Here is a 20,437-nt window from a genome sequence, read left to right on the forward strand (position 1 = left end):
AAAAATAGAAAGGAAAAGAAAAGGAATTCTTCCAAACTCAACTCACGAGTGACTAGCATCACTCTGATACCAAAATAAGAAAAGGCATAACCAAACAAATTAGAGGCCACATCTCTGATGAACACACATGTAAAAATCAACAAAATATCAAATTGAATAGTACATAAACATCATTCACCATGATCAAGTGGAAATCATTCCAGGAATGCAAAATGATTCAACATATAAACATATCACCCTAGTGGAATGAAGAATAAAAACTTTCAACAGATGCATAAAAAACACTTGATAAAATTCAATATCCCTTTATGATAAAAATGCTGAAGAAACCAGGTATAGAGGGAATGTTCCTCAGCACAATCAAAGTCATATGACAAAATAGCTAACATAGTACCAAATGGAAAAGTTGAGCTTTTCCTCTAAACTCTGGAAAAAGACAAGGAAACTGATTTGTGCTACTTTTATTCAAAATACCAGAGGAGGTCCTAGGCTAGGGCATTTTATTAGGCAAGAGAAAGAAATAAAAGGTATCTAAATTGAAAAGGAAAAACTGTCCTTATTTGCAAATGATTTATATATAAAAGACCCTAAGGACTATACCAAATATCTGTTAGATCAAATAAATTCAGTAAAGTTATTGGATACAACAGTCGACATGATAAATCAGTAGCATTTCAATACACTAATAGCAAAGTTATCTGGAAAAAAAAGCAATCCTTTTTACAAAAGTTATCAAAAACAAAGAAAAAAAGGTAAATTTAACAAAGGAGGTAAAAGATATCTGTTCTGAAAGCTACAGAATATTGAATGAAAAAAATTGAAAAAAAATACAAATGAAAGATGTTCCATATTCACAGAAGAACAAATATTATTAAAATGTTTATACCACCCAAAAAGACATATCAATGAAGTCCACCTCAAAACACCTATTATATTCTTCACAGAGATAGGAAAAAATCCTAAAATTCATGTGTAAATACAAAAGACCCCAAATAGCCAACATAAGGGCGGGGGGCAGAGGCATATAATGCTTGATTTCAAAACATATTACAAAGTTATATTAACCAAAACAGCATGGTACTGGCATAAAAACAGACACATAGACCAAGGTAAAAAAAAAATAGCACAAATAAATTAATGCATTTACAACCAAATGGTTTTCAACAAAGATGCCAAGAATACATGATGGGGAGAGGACGGTCTCTTCAAAATAGTGGTACTAGGAAAGTCAGATATCCACATGCAGAAGAATGTCAGACCCTTATCTCTCAATATATACAACAATTAATTCAAAATGGATCAAAGACTTAAATGTAATACCTGAAATTAAGATACTACTAAAAGAAAACAGTGGAAAAGCTTCTAGACATTGATCTGGTTAGTGGTGGCCAATTATTTTTTTGGATATGACCTCAAAAACACAAGCAATGAGTTAAATGGACTTAGAATACACTAAAAGCTTTCTATACAATAAACAGTCAACTGTGAAGAGACATCTACAGAATGTCAAAATTTTTTTTGCAAAGTATACATCTGATAATATCTAAAATACATATGGAACTCAATTTAATAACAATACAAAAAAATCCCACTTTACAAATGGGCAAGACATAATTAGACGTTTCCCAAAGAACACATATAAGCCAAGTATATGAAAAAAATGCTCAATATCATTAATGATCATGGAAATGTGAATAAAAACCACAACAAGATACTACTTTGCTCTAGTTAGAATGGAGTTTACCAAAAAGACTAATAACAACAAGTACTGGGTAAGGGTGTGGAGAAAAGAAAAACTTGCACACTGTTGGTGGGAATATAAACTATCAGAGCCATTATGGAAAACAGTATATAAGTTCCTCATTTATTAAAAATAGTAATCCCATTATTGGATATATATCCAAAATAAATGAAATCCATATGGTGAAGAAACATGTGCACGCCTGTGTTTACTGCAACACTTTTCACAATAATCAAAATATAGAATTAACCTATATGTAACAATGGATGAATGGATAAAGAAAATGTGATAAATATACATAATGTGATACTATTCAAACAAACAAAAAGAATGAAATGCCATCATTTGCAGTAACATGGATGACCTTGAGGACATTATGTTATCATAATAAGCCAGGCACAGAAAGACAATGTACGATCTCGCTCATGTAGTTTCTGGGGGGGGGGAAAAAAAAAGCTAATCTCACAAGTAGAGACCAGAATTGTGGTTGCCAGAGGATGTGTTAGGGTCTGTAAACAAGTCAAGATGGCGCCTGGCATTTTGCCAGAGGGAGTGGTTTGTGAAGTAACACCAGCGAGCCATTAAGTGTGGAGATTCCTTATTGGTTGACTGCTGTATCTAGTTTATGTTAATTAAGATAAGCTGTGTGGAATGTATAAATACCCCTCCTGTCCTACAATAAACGGCTCCCACTCCTGCTGTATCAATGTACACAAGTTGCTCGTCACCCACCCCCCCCACCCCCCACCCCCGTTATTTTGCTGCAGCCGGACTGCAGCAAGGATGAGTGATTGGAGGGGACATATAGATATGTTGGTCTAAGGATACATAATCACAACTAAGAGGAATAAGGTATTTATTACATAGCATGATGACTATGTTTAATGACAATATATTATGTTCTTGAAAAATGCAAAAAATGGTTGTTATGTGCTCTTAACACAAAAATGGTAACTATGTGAGTTAATATATGTGTAAATTAGCTAGATTTAATCATTGCACAATGTATTTATACTTTTAAACACTGTCAAACATGATAAATACATGTAAATTTACTGTCAAAAATTATGTATGTTCTAATAATTTTATATTCATTTATGAACTAGAGAGATTCTTTTTAAGTACCTATGATGATCAAGCTCATCCAGTAATAAAGCACTTTAAATTCTTACTCTCTTTATTTACTATTCTCCTCTTTTATATTTGACAGCAAAATGTACTTTAAAACCAAAGTCTAAATATGCATTTCCCTGGCCAAACCAAATTAGTAAAGTTGCTAAACATAACTAGAGATGGAGGCAGTTCACTAGAACCTAGAACTTGGTATAAACTAAGGTAAATAGACCGTCTAGAAGATGGGATGCAAAAAAAAAATCTCTGAACAGTAGGACAGGTACTGAGAAGCTAGCCTCCTAGGTTTGGAGCCTAGGAGCACATATGCATGCATATATGTAAAATAAATTTTCAGTTAAAATATTCATCTGACACTTGTTTATAAATTATGAAATACAGTGATAGAAAATGCAAGAAAACATTCCTACTCTAACTCTAAAACAATAGTTACGCTGACATCTAGTGGTAATATACAGAAAAATCCAGATTTTACCAAGTTTGATGGTATCACTTTTCTTCACAAATTTCCTTCCTTTTCTGATATGCTTTCCTAAACTCTTCACCAAGCATATCAATATCATCCTCTTTTTTAAATATTCCCTATAAGAAAAATATTTTGTGTTACTTTTTGAATGCCAGAATATTGCACTAAATGCTTTAAGACTAACAAATACACAGACATGAGTTTAGTAAAGTTATCCAAAACAATGAAATATATTCAATAAATTTATGAAACTTAAATCAATATTTTCCAAAAATATGACTTTACATTATAAGTATTCTTAGACCTAATTTCCTGACTTATCAGATCCAGAGCAGGAACTTGTGATAGGAATCTGGGATCTTCCACTTTATAATTACAATTGCCTGGAAGGAAAGGAATTTATATTGTACCCTACTCTTGTCTAAAACAGTTCTATAATAAGATGGAGGTTAAAGGTGAAGAGACTAAGCTCTACTAGACTCATACATGGAATCAGTTCTTCATGCCTCTCTTCTATGGCTAATCAGTGAACATTCTATCTGTCAGGAAAGAATCCAGATTTGGAGTTAAGTCATTTAAACAAGCCCTTTGAAATTCTTCATACTTCTATTTATTTTTCTTTTCCCCTATAGAAAACAGCAAAAGCCTCTTTAAAACAAAATTAAACTGAAATATTTATCTTGCATTCTAAAGGAAGAGGTTAGTTAAGTTATCCAAAACAATGAAATTTATTCAATAAAATTTATGAAACTTAAATCAATATTTTCCAAATGATTAATACAATCATTTAGGTCATTTGGGGCCATTAGGACAAAGAATAAAGGTCATTTTTGGGTGATCAGGATTATTAGATCATCCTCCTGCCTCCACAATTATTCTCCCCACAAAAAATATTGACACTCAGTTACTCTCCTAGAATTTATAACTATTTTATGAAATTTATCAATTACATATAGATTTTTCATTAATAAGTCCATTGAGAATAATAATAAACATAACTAATTTCATTAATTCTAAACAATTAGACTATAAGGTCCTGAAGCCAGGCAATAATTACTCATATATTTATCTTTCTTCTTCCTTAGTTTTGGACTGAACATTAAAGATGCATTTGATTCTATGACATTAGTAAAAAATCAAAAGAGATTTATATATTTGAAGGATGGTGATTTTAATTATATGAGTCTAGATGTTGAGGTGACCTATGAAACTCATTATTTTATGAGATATCTATGAAAATGTATGATCTTTTGGAATTACTTTTAAAAATTAAAGTTACCTAGACCTAGTTATAACATAACCTCCTAATATAGAAAAGATCTGTCTCAAACTCAGTTCAAGCATAGGCCTGTCACTGTGTTACCAATTACAATGTTTTCACATTGGTACATAAAGTATTGTGGTTGCTTTAGGGTGGTTTATTTCTAGATCTCTGATGCTGAAAAGGGAAAAAAGAGCCTAAAATCTAAATTCAATAAATAATCTCATAGCTCAATGTGCCAAGACCAATTCTCTCATTTTAGAGATGTTTAAATATGATCCCAGTGAGATTCAATGCCTGGCCAAAGTTCCACTAATGCTTTATAACAGAGCAAGATATGTGTGACAACTTCATTTTCTGATATTCTTTTTTTTTTTTTCAAGAACAAACCAGTTTTTATTTATTTATTTATTTTTTAAATTTTTTTTAAAATTTTTTATTGTTGGTTGTTCAAAACATTACATAGTTCTTGATATATCATATTTCACACTTTGATTCAAGTGGGTTAAGAACTCCCATTTTTACCCCATATACAGATTGCAGAATCACATCAGTTACACATCCATTGATTTACATATTGCCATACTAGTGTCTGTTCTAATATCACATTTTTTCCACTATTAGAGGCCACGAAGATTATACCTTGAGCTAAATCTCACTTACCTTAGGGAGATATCCTAATAATTTTGTAGCATGTTCTTTGAGAAGTTTTAGCCTTTCTTCCTCAATAATATTGTTAATACAACCTTGTCTTCTTTGCTGTAACTGCCATTCTTCCAGCTCACGTTGCTGGAAATGCAAATCAGGTTTTATTAATGGTCATGGAATAGGTTAATCTTTTAAAAAGTTTTCAAATAAAACTATTCTTTCAGTGAATTGGGTGATAAAATTAATGAATTATTTGTGACAATAAGTTCAAAAGATATTAGTGCATAATATCTCATACTATTTTATATGTACACACATAACTTTTTTCATTTTTTAAAGTTACAAGAATAATAGTTATGACTACAATTTTTTAAGGAAACAAGTATATATAGCAAAATGTCAATACCAAGTATTAAAGGAATGATTTCCTAATAAACAGTGTAAAAACAGTTTACTGTGTAAGACAAAAACAATTAGTGAATAAAACAGAGTTATCTAAAGGATAAATATTTTCTTATATACATCAAATTTTTTCAAAGTCCATATGAAGCACAGGAGAAACAGCAAGAATTCCAGCAGAAGAACCAGCATTTCTCAGGAAAAACTCTTAACACTCAATCACATTAAAATTCTGTGCCATGTAGTGCAAATGTTATGACTGTAGGTCAAAGTTTGAGGTCTTAATTAGGGACTCATGGAACTGTATCCAAATGTGCCTATTGGATAGGGAAGGATACAAAATGCAGATCATTGAAATAGTGATGCATCTCTACCAGGAATTGCTTGAGAGTAATGCTAAATTTTCCCTTGAAATAATACACTGAGGTCACTACTTATTCAGTCTACTCCTCATCAAAGATATATAAACCATAACGGAGTATGTGAAAACAAACTCCTATATAAGCTAATAACTCATCTAAGTTACTGGATAAATATAAAAAAGAATGCTGGCACACAGCCAATCCAATGTGACTGAAAACTGGAACTGCTTCTCAAAATATTTTTATCTACTATATTAGATAAATTTTTATTTTTTACAGAATAAGAAAACATTGATGTTCAACTGAGAAAAAACTTACACTCTTACTCACTGATTATTCTTGCTATTGAATCAAGGGTTGAGTTGCTCTTAATTAATTTGTCTCTAAGATAAAATAGGGTATTGGAATCTGCCATGAAATTGTTGTACCTGATTTTTATTTTTTGAGTTACAATTCTAAGGCTTCTTTATAGCCAGCTGTGGCCACAAAGTCAGTGGAATGTAAATGACCTTCATATGGAAGCTTCCACCTTTTATCACTATCTCTGCTTGAAACATGGATACAAAGGCTAAAGATCTAGCTGAGATCATACACATCTATGGGTTACACCCATAGATGCCGGAGTGAAAAGCTGGAAGGAGTCTGAGTCCCTGAAGACCATGGAACACACTTCCATTTCAGCCCTGGATTGCCTACCTGTAGATTTTCATATGAGAGAACAATAAACTAACCACTCATCTACCGTTAATGAGACTCAATTTCTAATTGTGACATTCTTAATAAAGGGGAGATGTAAGAAACTCCTGTAATATTGGGGGAAGGCACACTTAGATTTTTGTCCAATAATGAAGAGTATCTCAGTTAGGTAAAATATAGCAATTTCCTTCCTTGGACACTGGTCACAGTAAGTGTATATCCTAAAAAAAAATTCTGGTAAATAGTGTAAATGACTTAGACAGCATGAAACCTATTTACCCATATAAGAGAAATTCTGAATAGCTCTCATAGTAGGAAATTATGGGGAGTTTCAGATTTTGTCTAATTACAAAACTCTTTAGAGGTAAACACTAGCTAGGAATAGTTCTGAACTCTTAAAAAGCAGGATCAGAACCTCACGCTTAGCAGTGTAAGTCTAATGGAATGATGATTTTTTGTTGCCTGAGGCCAAAACAAAAACATGGCCCAATCCTCCTGACACTTAAAGCTAAGTCCACAGCCTCATACTGGGGCTGTCCATGATTTTTTTAAAAAAATTAAGACATAAATTTTATAATTTACAATTTATGCATTAGGTGGTTTTCTTTCTTTTTTTCCATCTTCTGCCTCAAAAAATTATTATTATTATTTTTTTGCATTACAATTCTTAATACACCTTTATACCACAATTTATCATGTCTCTGATTGTATATAAGGTATGTTGAGGTGGTTTTATTTCATTGCCATTTGTAGCTGTCTTGCTGACTCTCTCTCCAAGCCATGAGAGAGGACAGTCAGTCACTGGTTCTACTTTTTTATAAGCAAGATAGTTAGTCTATGGGAATGCTACTGAATGTCTGAACAAAGTTACAAATGAACTAGATTTCAGAGTAATTGCTGAGGTAGAATCAGTACAATTTGGTAACCAACTAAAAATCATTAATTGAATAAGAGGGAAAATCTAGGAATGATTCCAAGGTGTGTTAGGCTTTTGTTGCTGTGACCAAAATACCTTCCTTTTCACAGCTTTACATGTGGCCCTCTCAGGACTGCCTGCAGGGGTTCTGACCCTGCGACACTTGTCTGACCTCCCAGTTCTCCTCGTTCAGTGATTCTCACTGGTAAAGGTCCAGCTTCTTAACGCAGTGTTCCAGGTACTCATGCCCTGTCAGCTCTACTCTGCCATCAATACCATGCATGTCTATATAACAGTACATGCATGTGACATATCTTTATAATTAGTTTTTGTATTGTTCTCTCCACCAAGACCATAAATTCACAGATGACATAGACTTAGCTGTATTTTACCTTTAGGTTCTCAACACCAAACCGTATTTAGCACATACAAAACACCAATAAATAGTTTCTTGATTCCTTAATAAATGCTTGGTCAGAAAATATATCGTATGATTGATAAACAGATATCTAACACTGGCATATAAAAAGGTCTCAGTAAATGTTTAGTGGATGAACAGATAAGTTGACTGCTGTTCAGTGCCAACAAAAAACCTTTTATTCTTACCTTGTCTGCAAGAAATTGGTTGCGACGTTCTTCAATAAGTTTTTCCACAGCCCTTCTATGTTCCAGTTGCTTCATTCTTTGTTTCTGAGCATTCATTAATTCTATTCGGTCGTCCTCAGCAAGTTTAGCTAGCATTGTTTTTCTAAAAGCCTCCTCTTCTTCTTTTGCAGCCTGTAATACTAATTCCTTCAAAGCCATTTGTTCTTCAAAATCTTGCTTCAACTCTCTCTGCTTTCTCAATTTCTCTTCTACTTTTTCCTAAATAATGTAGATAAGTTAATTTAGTAATCATTTTCTTAAATCCAATTTACAAAGAGTGAGACAATTGGCTAAGTTTAATATTACAATATGAAATCAATTATGAAAAACTAAAAAAATTATGCCTTTTTATGACACTTTGCCCCACCATTTAAAACTATTTGGATAAAGGACACATTCCTTTGGATAGCCTTCTATTACTGTATATATTTCTGATCTTGGTTCTATACTCATAATTAACATATTACACTTTGAAAAGAGTTAATTTTGCACACCTGACTGTTTTAATCTGTGGTCTCTGAAATGTGCACCAACTATGAATCATTCTAGAAACTTGCCGGAAACAGCTGTCCAAACCACTAAGTATTTTTCAGTTTCCAACTTCCTGTTTATCAAAGCTGCATTTATCCAACTTTAGTCTTCTAATACTCTTTTCATTCTCAAAATTCTTTAAAATTTAAAAACAATAATCTAACAATGACAATTAGACAATTTTCAGGGAAATTCAAATTCACTTGAAGCAGCAAAACTCTTTTCCTCCAAGTTTTATTTTCCAAACACTGATGAAAAATTTCAAACACACCAAAAAATTTAAAGAATTTTACAGTAATCATCCATATCTAATACCTAAATTCTAATTATGTTTTACTAGTCTTGCTTTATCATCTGTCTATTCAATTAGGACTGTTATAAAAAATTATATGTATATGTATACATATATACATATTATATATAGTTATAATTTACATATATATATACATATATATATATATTTATTTATAATTCCTTTTTAAAAAATCTAACCAACTTTGCCCAATTCTAGCACAAGCTCCATGTAAGCCAATATCCTCAATGCATCTAAAATAACTGTCTTAACACCTGTATTGGTGAGGGTTCTTACAAATAACAGGGACCATAAAAGATTTACTACAGGTCATTGTGTTGCATACAGGACTTCTGGAAGGACCAGGAAACCAATGTTTCCCCATGACAATGCTGTCAAAACTGCCCCCAAATGATCTGTTCTTCCTGTGGTGTGGCTGTTATCTCATTTTGCTCACTTGTATCTTCACACCTTAAAAGGAGGGAGACAAGTGTGGGAGATAATCTAGGTCATATGAAGACCTTAACTAAAAGAAGAGTCGTTTTTACTTTTTAGTTTTTATAATATAGTAAAACAACTGTTTCCAAAAAGGGTGGGTAGGAGTAAGTGAACATCAGCTTTATCAACACTGTTCCCTATATATAGCTACATTGAGTATTCATCTCTTCTTTATCCCTTCTTCATTATGTACCTTGAAGTCCTACTCTGTCTATAAAGTTTTCTCCAGTCTAATATTCATCTTCCTTTCTGGCCTCTTAATTAAAAAACATCAATTTATCATCTAATTGTATATTATATATATAATATGTCATATGCCCTATTGAAAATATTTCCTAGAGGACATATTTTGTTTTTCATTGGGATGCTGGCTGCATAAATGTTTCTATAATATATATTTTGTGTTTATTTGCTATGTATTATGTAGAAGGCTCATTGAGGGCAGAGTTACTGTCTCATTTGGTTGGAATTCCTCTGGAGTTTATCATAACACTCTGCATACAGAAATGTAATATATACCAAAATTAATATAGTAATATAGTTGATATTTCCTGAAATCCATCTCCCATACAAAATTTTAGTTCAATTCAATAGTGAAGACATCTAGCTAAAAAACAGGTAAATGTTTGGCAAAAATAAAATATTTCCAATGTAGAGTGTTCCTGTACTCTTTGATAAGTCTAGATCAGTATTATTCTAATTATATACCATGAACTGCATGATTTTCCATTCTGTGGTTTTAGAAACAGCTGGTCATTGAAACTTTGAAATAATTTGCTATAAAACTACTTTGACTCAGGGAACTTTCAGGAGATCTCCTAGTCTGGATTCTCCTACAAAGACTAGACATTTTACTGGGGGAGATAATCCCAGTAAACAGCAGTGAGGGACAAGCAGAGTAAAACGGGAAAGGAAGAAAAGCTAACACACAATGTTACATTGCTGAGCTGGTGACCATGGTGGACAACTGAGGCTCAGTCTTGACAGGACCTTGTGAGGAGTATGTGGATGTTAACTTTCTGCTCCCAGAAACTGTCAGCACCAAGTCAGTCTAAGCTTTCATAAAAGTTCTCCATAGCTGTCACTGAAATCAGAGGTGGGACTGAGAGGACATGAGGCAAGGCACAAAAGTATTGGAGGTAGGAGATAGCTGTCATAATATTTTGCCTGATCATACTACATTTTTTTGAAATTATTTTTAATTTGGAAAATCGGCTGGTTTAGATTTCCACATTAATATATAATTGAATAAGTAACCTCTCTTTTTTCCCCTGATCGTCTCTATATTTCCTTTGATAGACCACTTATCCTTTCTAAATCTATTTGGACTTTTTCTTTCTTATGTTCTTTTTGATAAAATGTCTTAGTTTTTCCCTAATAGTAACCAACTGGATTAATTGATGATAGTGTGTTTTCCTAATCTTAGTTAATTTCCACTTGTAATCTTTATTTCCTTATACATTCTCGCTCTAATACTTGAATTTGTATCCTTTTTCTAAGTTCACTATTTTTTTCCCACTAAACTTCTCACTAATTGCCACAGGTATCAGTATTATAAAATCTTATATATTTTGATATGTAGAAATAGTATCCTCTAAATAGTTGCAGTTTTTCTCTTCAATCAATAACCGAGAAAGATGTTTTTGAATATTTAGTTAGTTGATTAAAATATTTCTTACTAATTTCTCGCATTTCCCTTGCATTATGCTGGTAAATTTCCTTTAGATTTCTAACAGCTTTAAAAATTATGTATTTCAAGGCAATGCTACATGGAAGATTAGATGTTTCTTTTATTACACCTTCAGTATCAATTATATTTTTTATCTGTAATACTTAGGATTTGTTTGATGTTCTAGTTTATCTGGTGATAACCCTGAATCTATCTGCTTCCTATTTGTTCATAAATACCTGATATGCCTTCATTTATCGTGTTATTAACTTTTCTGCACAGTTTGATCTTATGTATGTGAATTACATTAAGATATTCTAAAAGGGTCTATACATATTTTTTACATTCTTATGTTGTTAATCAAGAATATACATGCAATGTATTTTTATATCAATACATGTATGTAGCGATTTCCTCCTCACTAATGAAACAGTGTATCTAAAAGAACAATCTGTTTTGATAAAGCTGAAAATTATTATACAAAAAATAGTACTAGTTACAATTTATTACATGCATATATCTTGTTTTGTGAAGAATATGTTAAAATCTTTTTGCTTACTTAAAGATAGGATTCTTTAAAGACTTCAGTGTACATACAGTAAAGTGTTCTTTACAACTTACATAAAGGTTTTCTGCAAGATTGAAATATAGGAAATATTTTATCCCAGACTGTGGTTTGCATTTTATTTTCCTAGAAATGTTAGGAAGTTATTAATGGTGAAAAAGCCCAATCTCTAAATTTTTCTTTAAAAGACATGCCTTCTTCTAACCTATCAACAAATGCCATTCCCAATTTCATGAAGACCTTCTTGTGTTTGCTTCTGTAAATTATATAGTTCTAGCTTTTTTGTTCATATCTGAGACTCATTTTGAGTTAATATACTAAAAAATAAAATAACAGGAGTTGGTAAAAATGTGGAGACATTGGAACCCTCAGACATTATTAGCATGAGAATGTAAAATGGTACAGCTTTTGTAAAAAGCAAAGTTAGGCAGTTCATAAAAAAATTAAACACAAAATTACCATACTGGGGCTCAGGTAGATAGCTCAGCAATAGAGCACTTGCCTAGCATGCCTGAGGCCCTGGGTTCAGTCTCCAGACCCCCCACCCAAACACACAAAATGGCCTAGCAATTCCACTTCTATGAATATACCCAAAATATTTTTTTAAAGGCGTTCTAACAAAAACTTGTATACAAATATTCATAGTAGCAATATTCAAAAACGTCAGAAGGTAGAAACAACAACAACAACAACAAAAAACAGCTGTTGAATGGATAAACAAAATGTGGTATGTCCATATAATGAATATTATTTAGTCGAAAAAGGAATGAATTACTGATACATGAATGACCTTTAAAAATGTAATGTTAGAACTGAAGATGCAGCTCAGTGGTAGAGTACCCAGCATTTGCAATGTTCTGGGTTCAATCTTCAGCACAAGAAAAAAAAATATGCTAAAAGAAAAAAGCTGAGCATAAAAGGTCACATTTATATGAAATAACCAGTAGTAAAGTCTATAAAGACACAAAGTAGACAAGTGGTTGTCAGGGGCTAGGGTAGAAGAGAATGCACACAAATACCCTTCTCAGGTAATGAAGAATTTTTGGAATTAGAGGTGATAGTTTCACAACATTGTGAACATTCTAAATGCCTCTGAATTATACACTTTTATTTAAAATAGCTAAACTGGTAAATTTTATGTCATGTGAATTATAGCTCAATTTTAAAAATACGGATATAACTGAAAGGCGAAATACACAAATTCACAATATGTTAGAGACATCAATAAACCCTCTCTTAACACTTGTCAGAACAACCAACACAGAAAATCAGTAGGGATGTGAAAGAGTCAACACCATATCACCAAGTAGTACCTAACCAACATGTATAAAAGATTTAATCAACAAGAGCAGAATATGCACTCTAGTGCCCCAGAACAAATTTAATGAAATCGAGATCAAACTGAGTGTGTTCTCTGACCACAGTGGAATCAAACCAGAAATCAGTAACTAAAAAGATAGCAGGAAAAATATCTGGATATTTGGAAATTAAGCAGCATAATTCTCCATAATTTATGAATCAAGAAAAAAGTCTTAAGAAAAATCAGAGCCAAGTATAGTGGTGCACACCTGTAATCCCAGAGGTTTGGGAGGATGAGGAAGGAGGATTGAAAGTTCATAGCCAGCCTTAACAACTTAGCAAGGCCCTGTCTCTAAATAAAAATATAAAAAAGGACTGGGGATATGGCTCAGTAGTTAAGCAACCCTGGGTCCAATCCCCAGTACCGAGAAGGAAGAAAGAAAGAAAGAAAAAAATCAGTAAATTTTAGTTAATGAAAATAAGATGTGGCAAAATTTGTGAGATGCAACTAAATAAGGACTGAGAGACATTAACAGCACCAAATACGCACACACATTTAGGAAAATGCATATGCAGGTTCAGTATCCCTAATCCAAAAAATTCAATATCCAAAATCAAAAGCTTTTACAGCATCATGCTGGCATGTCAAGATTTGGATTTTAGAGAATTTCTGACTTAGGGTTTTTAGATTAAGGATGCTCAACCAGTGAAGTCCATAAATATATTCCCAAATCCAAACACTCCAAAATATGGAACACTCTGAAAGCAATAAAAGATAGTAAACCTGTGTAACACTAATTGCATGCATGTGAGAAAAGTCTAAAATAATCTCAGCTTCTACCTCTAGAACCTATAAAAAGAGAAGTAAAGTAAACTGAAAGCAAGAGAAAGAAAATAATAAAGATATGACCTGGAATCTAATGGATTTAAAATTAGGAAACAAAAAGATAATAATTTATGAAACAAAAGGCTGGTTTTTAAAAAAAATCAGTTAAGCTGAAAGACCTTTAATAAAGTTAACCAAAAATAAATATATAAATAAATGACCAGTATCGGGAATGAAACATAGGATATCAGTAGAGACCTATAGACATCAAGAGATAATAAGGGAATACTACAAACAATTCTACACACATAAATTTGGCAACTTAGAAAAAAATGGATCACTTTCTTAAGAAACACAAGCTACCAAATCTCACCAAATATCGAAGATTATTTGAATAGCTCTGTAACTATCAAGGAGTTTGAATTAATCACTTAAAACTCCCTCAGAATAAAAATCCAAGCCAATATGGTTTCAAAGGAAAATTCTATAAACATTTAACAAATTAAAATTAATACAAATTCCTTATAATCTCTTCCAGAAATAGAAGAGAAAGAAACATTTCCCCATTCATTTATGAAGCTGAATCACCTTGAGGTCAGTATGAAAAACGAAAACTACAAACTGATATTCCTCACAAATATGGCTGCAAAAATACTTAACATGGTATTATAAAATAGAATTCAGTCATTTAAAATAAGTATTCACCATGATCAAGTGGGATTTATTCCAGGGATATGAGGCTGGTTTGGTACTCAACGATCAATCGATATACTTCTCCAGACTAAAGAAGAAAAAGCATATGACCCTAAGAGCATCTGAGACAACTCTACAATTAACATTATACTTTACCGGTGCAAGGCTGAATGCATTCCCCCTAAGATGGGCAACACTATTATTCAACATAATGCTAGCAAATGATGCTGGAAGTATTAGCCAATGCATAAGGCAAAAAAAAAAAAAAAAAAAAGGAATCAAAGGTATACAGATTACAAAGAAAGAAAATAAATTGTCTCTATTCATAGAAGACACAGCTAATAAGTCAATTTAGCAAGATTGTAAGATACAAGATCAACATAAAAAAATCAACTCACTAGCAATGAATACATGGACACTAAAATGGGATTTGTATGCTGAAAACAATTTAAACACTGATGAAAAAATACAGAGATCCAAATAAAGGGAGCTATGTTGTACTCATGTACTAGAAGATAGAACATGTTAATTCTCCCTAAGTTGATATTCAGACTTAATGCGATTTCTACCAAAATTGCAGCAAGGTTATTTGCAGACAGAGACAAGTTTATTCCAAAATTTATACAGAAAGGTAAAGGAACTAGGATAGTTAAAACAATTCTGAAGAACTACTATACAGCTAGAGTAATCAAAACTGGGTGGTATTGGTGAAGAGAACAAAATAAGAGGTCTCAGCATTTAGACTCATCCAAAAAGCTCAATTGTATTTTAACAAAGGTGCAAAAGCAGCTCAAGTGTTAGAGAGTCATTCCAATAAATAGCATGGAACAACTGGACATCCAATGGCAAAAACTATACTTCAATCTATGTCTCATACCTTGTAAAAAAAATATTAACTGAAAATCACAAATTTAAAAAATAAAAATGTAAATAAAAAACTTTTAGGAAAAAATAAATTCTTCAGAATCTAGACAAAGCGTTGACACCAAAAACTCATGACTCATAGAGGAAAAATTGACAAACTGGACTTTATAGAAATTGAAACAAATTTGGCCTGAGAAAAACTGTTAGGAAGATGACAAGACAGTTACAGACCAGGAGGAAATATCTGTAAACCTCCTACTTGACAAAGGACTTATATTTAGAATACAAAAAGAACTCTCTAAACTCTATAAATGAACAAACACCTCAATTAGAAAATCAGCAGACATGAAGAAATATTTCACTGAAAAAGATGGTAAGTAAGCATATGGAAAGATGTTGGCATCATTAGACATCAGGGAAATGCTACAATAAGATATCTAAAACAAAATATCACTACAATAAGATATTACTACGTAGCTATTAAAATGACTAAAATTTAAAAAATAGTGAAAACACCAAATGTTGGCAAGAATGCAGAGAAATTACATCACTCATACATTGCTGGTCAGAGTGTTAAATGATATGGCTGTTTTGGACAACAGTTTGGCAGTTAAAAAACTAACAAGAGCTATCTCAAAACCCAGCTAATGTACTCTTGAGCATTTATCTCAGGAGAAATGAAAATTTATGTTTATACAGAAATCAATGTTTATAGCAGGTGTATTGTATTTGTAAGAGCCCAAACTTGGAGACATTCCAGATGCCAAATATACCAGTTCATTTGATACATGGATGAAGTATCAAATGAACTGGTACATGCATATCAAAGACATACTACTCATTAATAAAAAGAACAAAGTATTGATAAAGGGCAACATGAATGAGTCTCCAGGAAATTATGCTCAGCAAAAAAGAACCACTCTCAAAAGGTTACATATTTATTTCTTCCCATTTATATAACATTCCTGAGATACTTTTTTAAAACTAAGAAAAAATTCAAAGGTTCATCCATACTTTAGCACATATCAGCACTTCATTTCTTTATCACTGAATAATATTCCACTACATGGATATGTTTTGCTTATGAGTTCATTAGGTTATTTTCACTTTTAGCCATTATGAATGGTGCTGCTATGAACATTAATATACAAATTTTTGTGTAGACTTAGGATCATTAATTTTTCATTATTGTTATCTTCTAACATATTTATTAAAACACATGAACTCCCCATTAAGTACTGCTTTAGCAGCTTTGCACATATTTTGGTATACTCTTCTTTTATCATCAATTTGAAAAATCTAATTTCCACTATGATTTCTTCCTGTGCTCACTGCTTATTTAGAAGTGCATTGTTTATTTAAAATATTTTTAAGGATTTTACAGGTATATTCTCAATATTGATTCCTAATTTAATTACACTATAGTCAGAAAACATACTTGGTATGTTTTAAAACCCTGTGAATTTATTGAGAGTTACTTATATCCTAGAATATGATCTGTCTTGGTGAATGTTCTATGTGTACTTCAATGGAATTTGTATCCTGCTGCTGTTGGGTGAAGTATTCTCTGAATGTCAGTTAGGTTAGGTTTGCTGACATTGTTGCTCAGTACTGTATCCTGTGATTCAGACCACTTAGTCTATATATTAGTAAGAAAGGAATATTAAAATCTTTAACTCTTGATTGTGGATTTGTCTATTTCTCTTTTCAAACCTGTCAGTTTTGCTTCATGTATTATGAAGGTTTGCTAGTTAGGTTCATATGCCTTTGGAACTATTATATCCACTACATTAATCTTACAAAAATCCTTGTTCTGAAGTTGACTTGGTCTTATAGTAAAATAGGCACTCCAACTTGCTTTTAATTGACTAGGGTCTATGCAGTATGTATATCTCTTTTTGCTTTAAACTACATGTTGTCTTCATACTTAAATTGTGCTGATTATAGACAACACAGTTACATTACACTTTTTATGATACAGTCTATGAACTGTTCTCTGAGTGAAGCTTTTTTATTCAACTTGAAAATGTCTTTTAACTGCATTGTTTACACCATTTACCTAGAGTGCGATTATCAATAGGTTGGGTTTAAATTTACTCATTCTACTGCTTCATCTCAATATTATAGTCTTCTATTAATAATTCTTTTAATATCTGAAACTTACTCTTAGTTGCCTCCTGTATATTTCAGCTTGTTCTTCCTGGTATAATTCCTGTCGTACTTGTTCCAGGTCTTCACGTTGCCGCAGCATTTCCGCCAATTTCTGAGTCAGCTATTAAATTAAAAAATATATATATTTATAGGATCCAAATTCGATACCTAATTATTTCAGAAATTCACCAGTGTCAGAGAAGTGGTTATTTTAATACCGCATTCTGAAGCTGCAGCCTTTTTTCCTCATTTTCCTGAACTTTTGCCATCCTATGTTCTTCTCTTTGCTGCTGCATGTTGGCAAACTCTATGATTTTTCTGTTTTCTTCTTCCATCTCCTCACGTTTCTTGTTTCTCCAGATAGTCTGCTCTCTCTGAAACTCCTCAATATATTTTCTAGTTGCATTCATTTTTTCTAATTTTTGTTGTCTCTCCCTAAAGAGCAATAGCAGATATAGTTTTATAGTAAAAGAAATAATAAAATATCAAAAAATAAAAAGTTCCTTCTGTTAATAATAATGTTCGGGGAAACAACTTCCCTATTTACAGTTTGTTCATTAATACACAAATGCCTATTACGTGACACTACAAATTTTCTCTGGATAAAATACTACTGTACTTCTCTTTTAACCTACTAATGGAGTTTTATGCATCTCATTTCACAAAGGCTATGACCCGTTAACGTGAGCCTTGTAGTCTACTCTTAAGCTGTCTACTAAGGAAATTTATCAGAAAACATGTCCCATAACATATGGTATGGATATATTTAAGAAACAAAGATTTAGGTCATTCAGTCAGTAAATAAGCATTTATTAATTATGAGATACTTATTAACAATCACGCTGACAAAGATAAAGAAGAGCTGGTCTCAATTTTTGTGATCATAACTAATATTTATTGAGCATTTACTATGTATTCACACTGTTATATGTGCTTCACCTCTTCACAACAAACCTATGACAAATCTGAAGTAAATGTTCAGGCATTAAGAATTTTAAGTTTCCATGACAAACTTACATTTGATCTTCTTCATAGATTTTCCTAACAATTTCATCAATCATGAGTTTCTCTTTCAGCAAGTGCTCGTAAGCGTCCTGCTTTTTTCTCTCTTGTTCTTCCAGTTGTTTCTCCAAGTCAAGACAGTACAGTGCTTTCACTTTGTTTCTTCTGTCTTCGGCAGCATGCTCTTCCTTCATCATTCTCTCGTGCTCTTCCATCATGGTCTTGGCTATTTCAGCATCACGTTTCTGATATTAAAACAAAATTTATCATTCTCTTTCAAATCTGAACCCAGAATGATAGAATACTTTAAATAAATGTAACTGAACATTATAAAGCCTGTTATATAAAATAATTTTTTTCAGCTGTGTAGGTAAAAAAGTCAAAAGTAAGTCATTGTGGCCTAAAGGGTCTGAATGATGAGTCAGACTCTAGAGATGCTTGGGGTAATACCTGATAAGGATAATCAATAAGTCTGTACCAGAAAAACAGTAAGAAAAATTATGAGTACTTTATTAGTAACCATTTTAAACTGTGAAAGCAGTAGTGATCTTTTTCTTTTGTTATAAGTTGATTTTCAATTTTGATTTTTCATAGTATCAGTTGCTATTTGGAATCAAGATGGTATTGCCATTTTTATACAGGTCTGCTATTAAATGACTCTAAGCAGCTATTAAGTTTCTCCTAGTTGAAGCTTTCTTTCCTGCCATGAGCCCCTGAGTTTTTTTCTTTCTCATGTATTAAAGGCCCTTTGTAATGTCTTTTACTTGAAAGGGTCATATACGCTATTGTGCCTGTTTTCTGCAGTTTGAATATACTCACTCTGTACTATTCCCACTGAGTTAGAGACAATCCTTTTCTTAGATGGATTAAATCCCTTAATTTTTTTGAGCAATTTCAAATCATTTAACAAAATATGTTTAAATTAAATATAATGGAGCATTTTTTTAAAATTAATGTTTGCCTTTATGATCACATCCTAGCATTTTTGGGTGGGGGGTACCAGGGGTTGAATTCAGGGGACTCAACCACTGAGTCCATTTCTAGTCCCATCTGTATTTTATTAGAGAAAGGATCTCACTAAGTTGCTTAGCGCCTTGCTAAATTGCTAAGGCTGGCTTTGAACTCATGATCCTCCTGCCTCCGCCTCCCAAGCCGCTGGGATTACAGGCATATACCATTGCACCTGGTCCACATCATAACTTTAACTACATCAAATATAAAACACAGATTAAAATATGAACGATAAATATCATTCGTTATATAATTAAGGCTTATAACATGTACCCTGTTAATGTATCTTAACCAAAATTTCTTTGCACTTTTTTTTGTACATGTTGACTAAATTCTTTTAAAAAAAAAACAACAAAAAAACAACTTTTATGTGCAGATTACAACATACTTATAGAAATATATTGTTCTTATTTTACATATGAGAAAACATAAGCTCAGAGAGACAGAGCCAAATACTAGTACCTAGATATCTGACACCTAGTTAAGTCAAGTCCTAGGAGTATTTGGTTTCAATTTTGTGGATCAATTTTGACTTAGAAAATAGCAGCAATTCCTTTAGAAATCAGATTAGAATATCTATAATGGTCTTGAATAACCTCAACTATCAGAATAATTAAAACTACAAACCACTGGACAAATCATACATTGTGTTCTAGTTTATTTTGAAAGGATAGAATTTATCCTTTCAGAGGATATCCTTGCAAATAGAGGATAGAGGCAATGAAGCCTCTCACATTTTCCTACCAGCTACTACACCTAAGGTTTTCACTA

The 20,437-nt window shown here is 32.2% G+C and overlaps 1 protein-coding gene across 3 annotated transcripts in view; it reads right to left on the reverse strand.

The window, feature by feature from the left end:
- Positions 1-20,437, reverse strand: part of Mns1 (meiosis specific nuclear structural 1) — a 63,094-nt gene that overhangs the window by 30,308 nt on the left and 12,349 nt on the right. For 2 of the 3 annotated variants that reach the window (XM_046461545.2, XM_046461544.2), the window contains exons 5-10: positions 18,671-18,900; positions 17,872-18,088; positions 17,667-17,774; positions 8,227-8,484; positions 5,263-5,388; positions 3,348-3,454 (exon numbers count right to left, since the gene is read on the reverse strand). In XM_046461545.2, the coding sequence (XP_046317501.1) occupies positions 3,362-3,454; positions 5,263-5,388; positions 8,227-8,484; positions 17,667-17,774; positions 17,872-18,088; positions 18,671-18,900 (1,032 nt within the window). In that variant the 3' untranslated portion in view covers positions 3,348-3,361. Of the gene's footprint in view, positions 1-3,093; positions 3,455-5,262; positions 5,389-8,226; positions 8,485-17,666; positions 17,775-17,871; positions 18,089-18,670; positions 18,901-20,437 lie in introns of those variants that run through there. The other variant, XM_046461543.2, reaches the window with a different exon arrangement.

The sequence above is a fragment of the Marmota monax genome, unplaced genomic scaffold (assembly GCF_021218885.2).
Source record: "Marmota monax isolate L192 unplaced genomic scaffold, Marmota_monax_Labrador192_F-V1.1 WCK01_AAM20220418_F8-fsc00001, whole genome shotgun sequence".
Taxonomy (NCBI): domain Eukaryota; kingdom Metazoa; phylum Chordata; class Mammalia; order Rodentia; family Sciuridae; genus Marmota; species Marmota monax.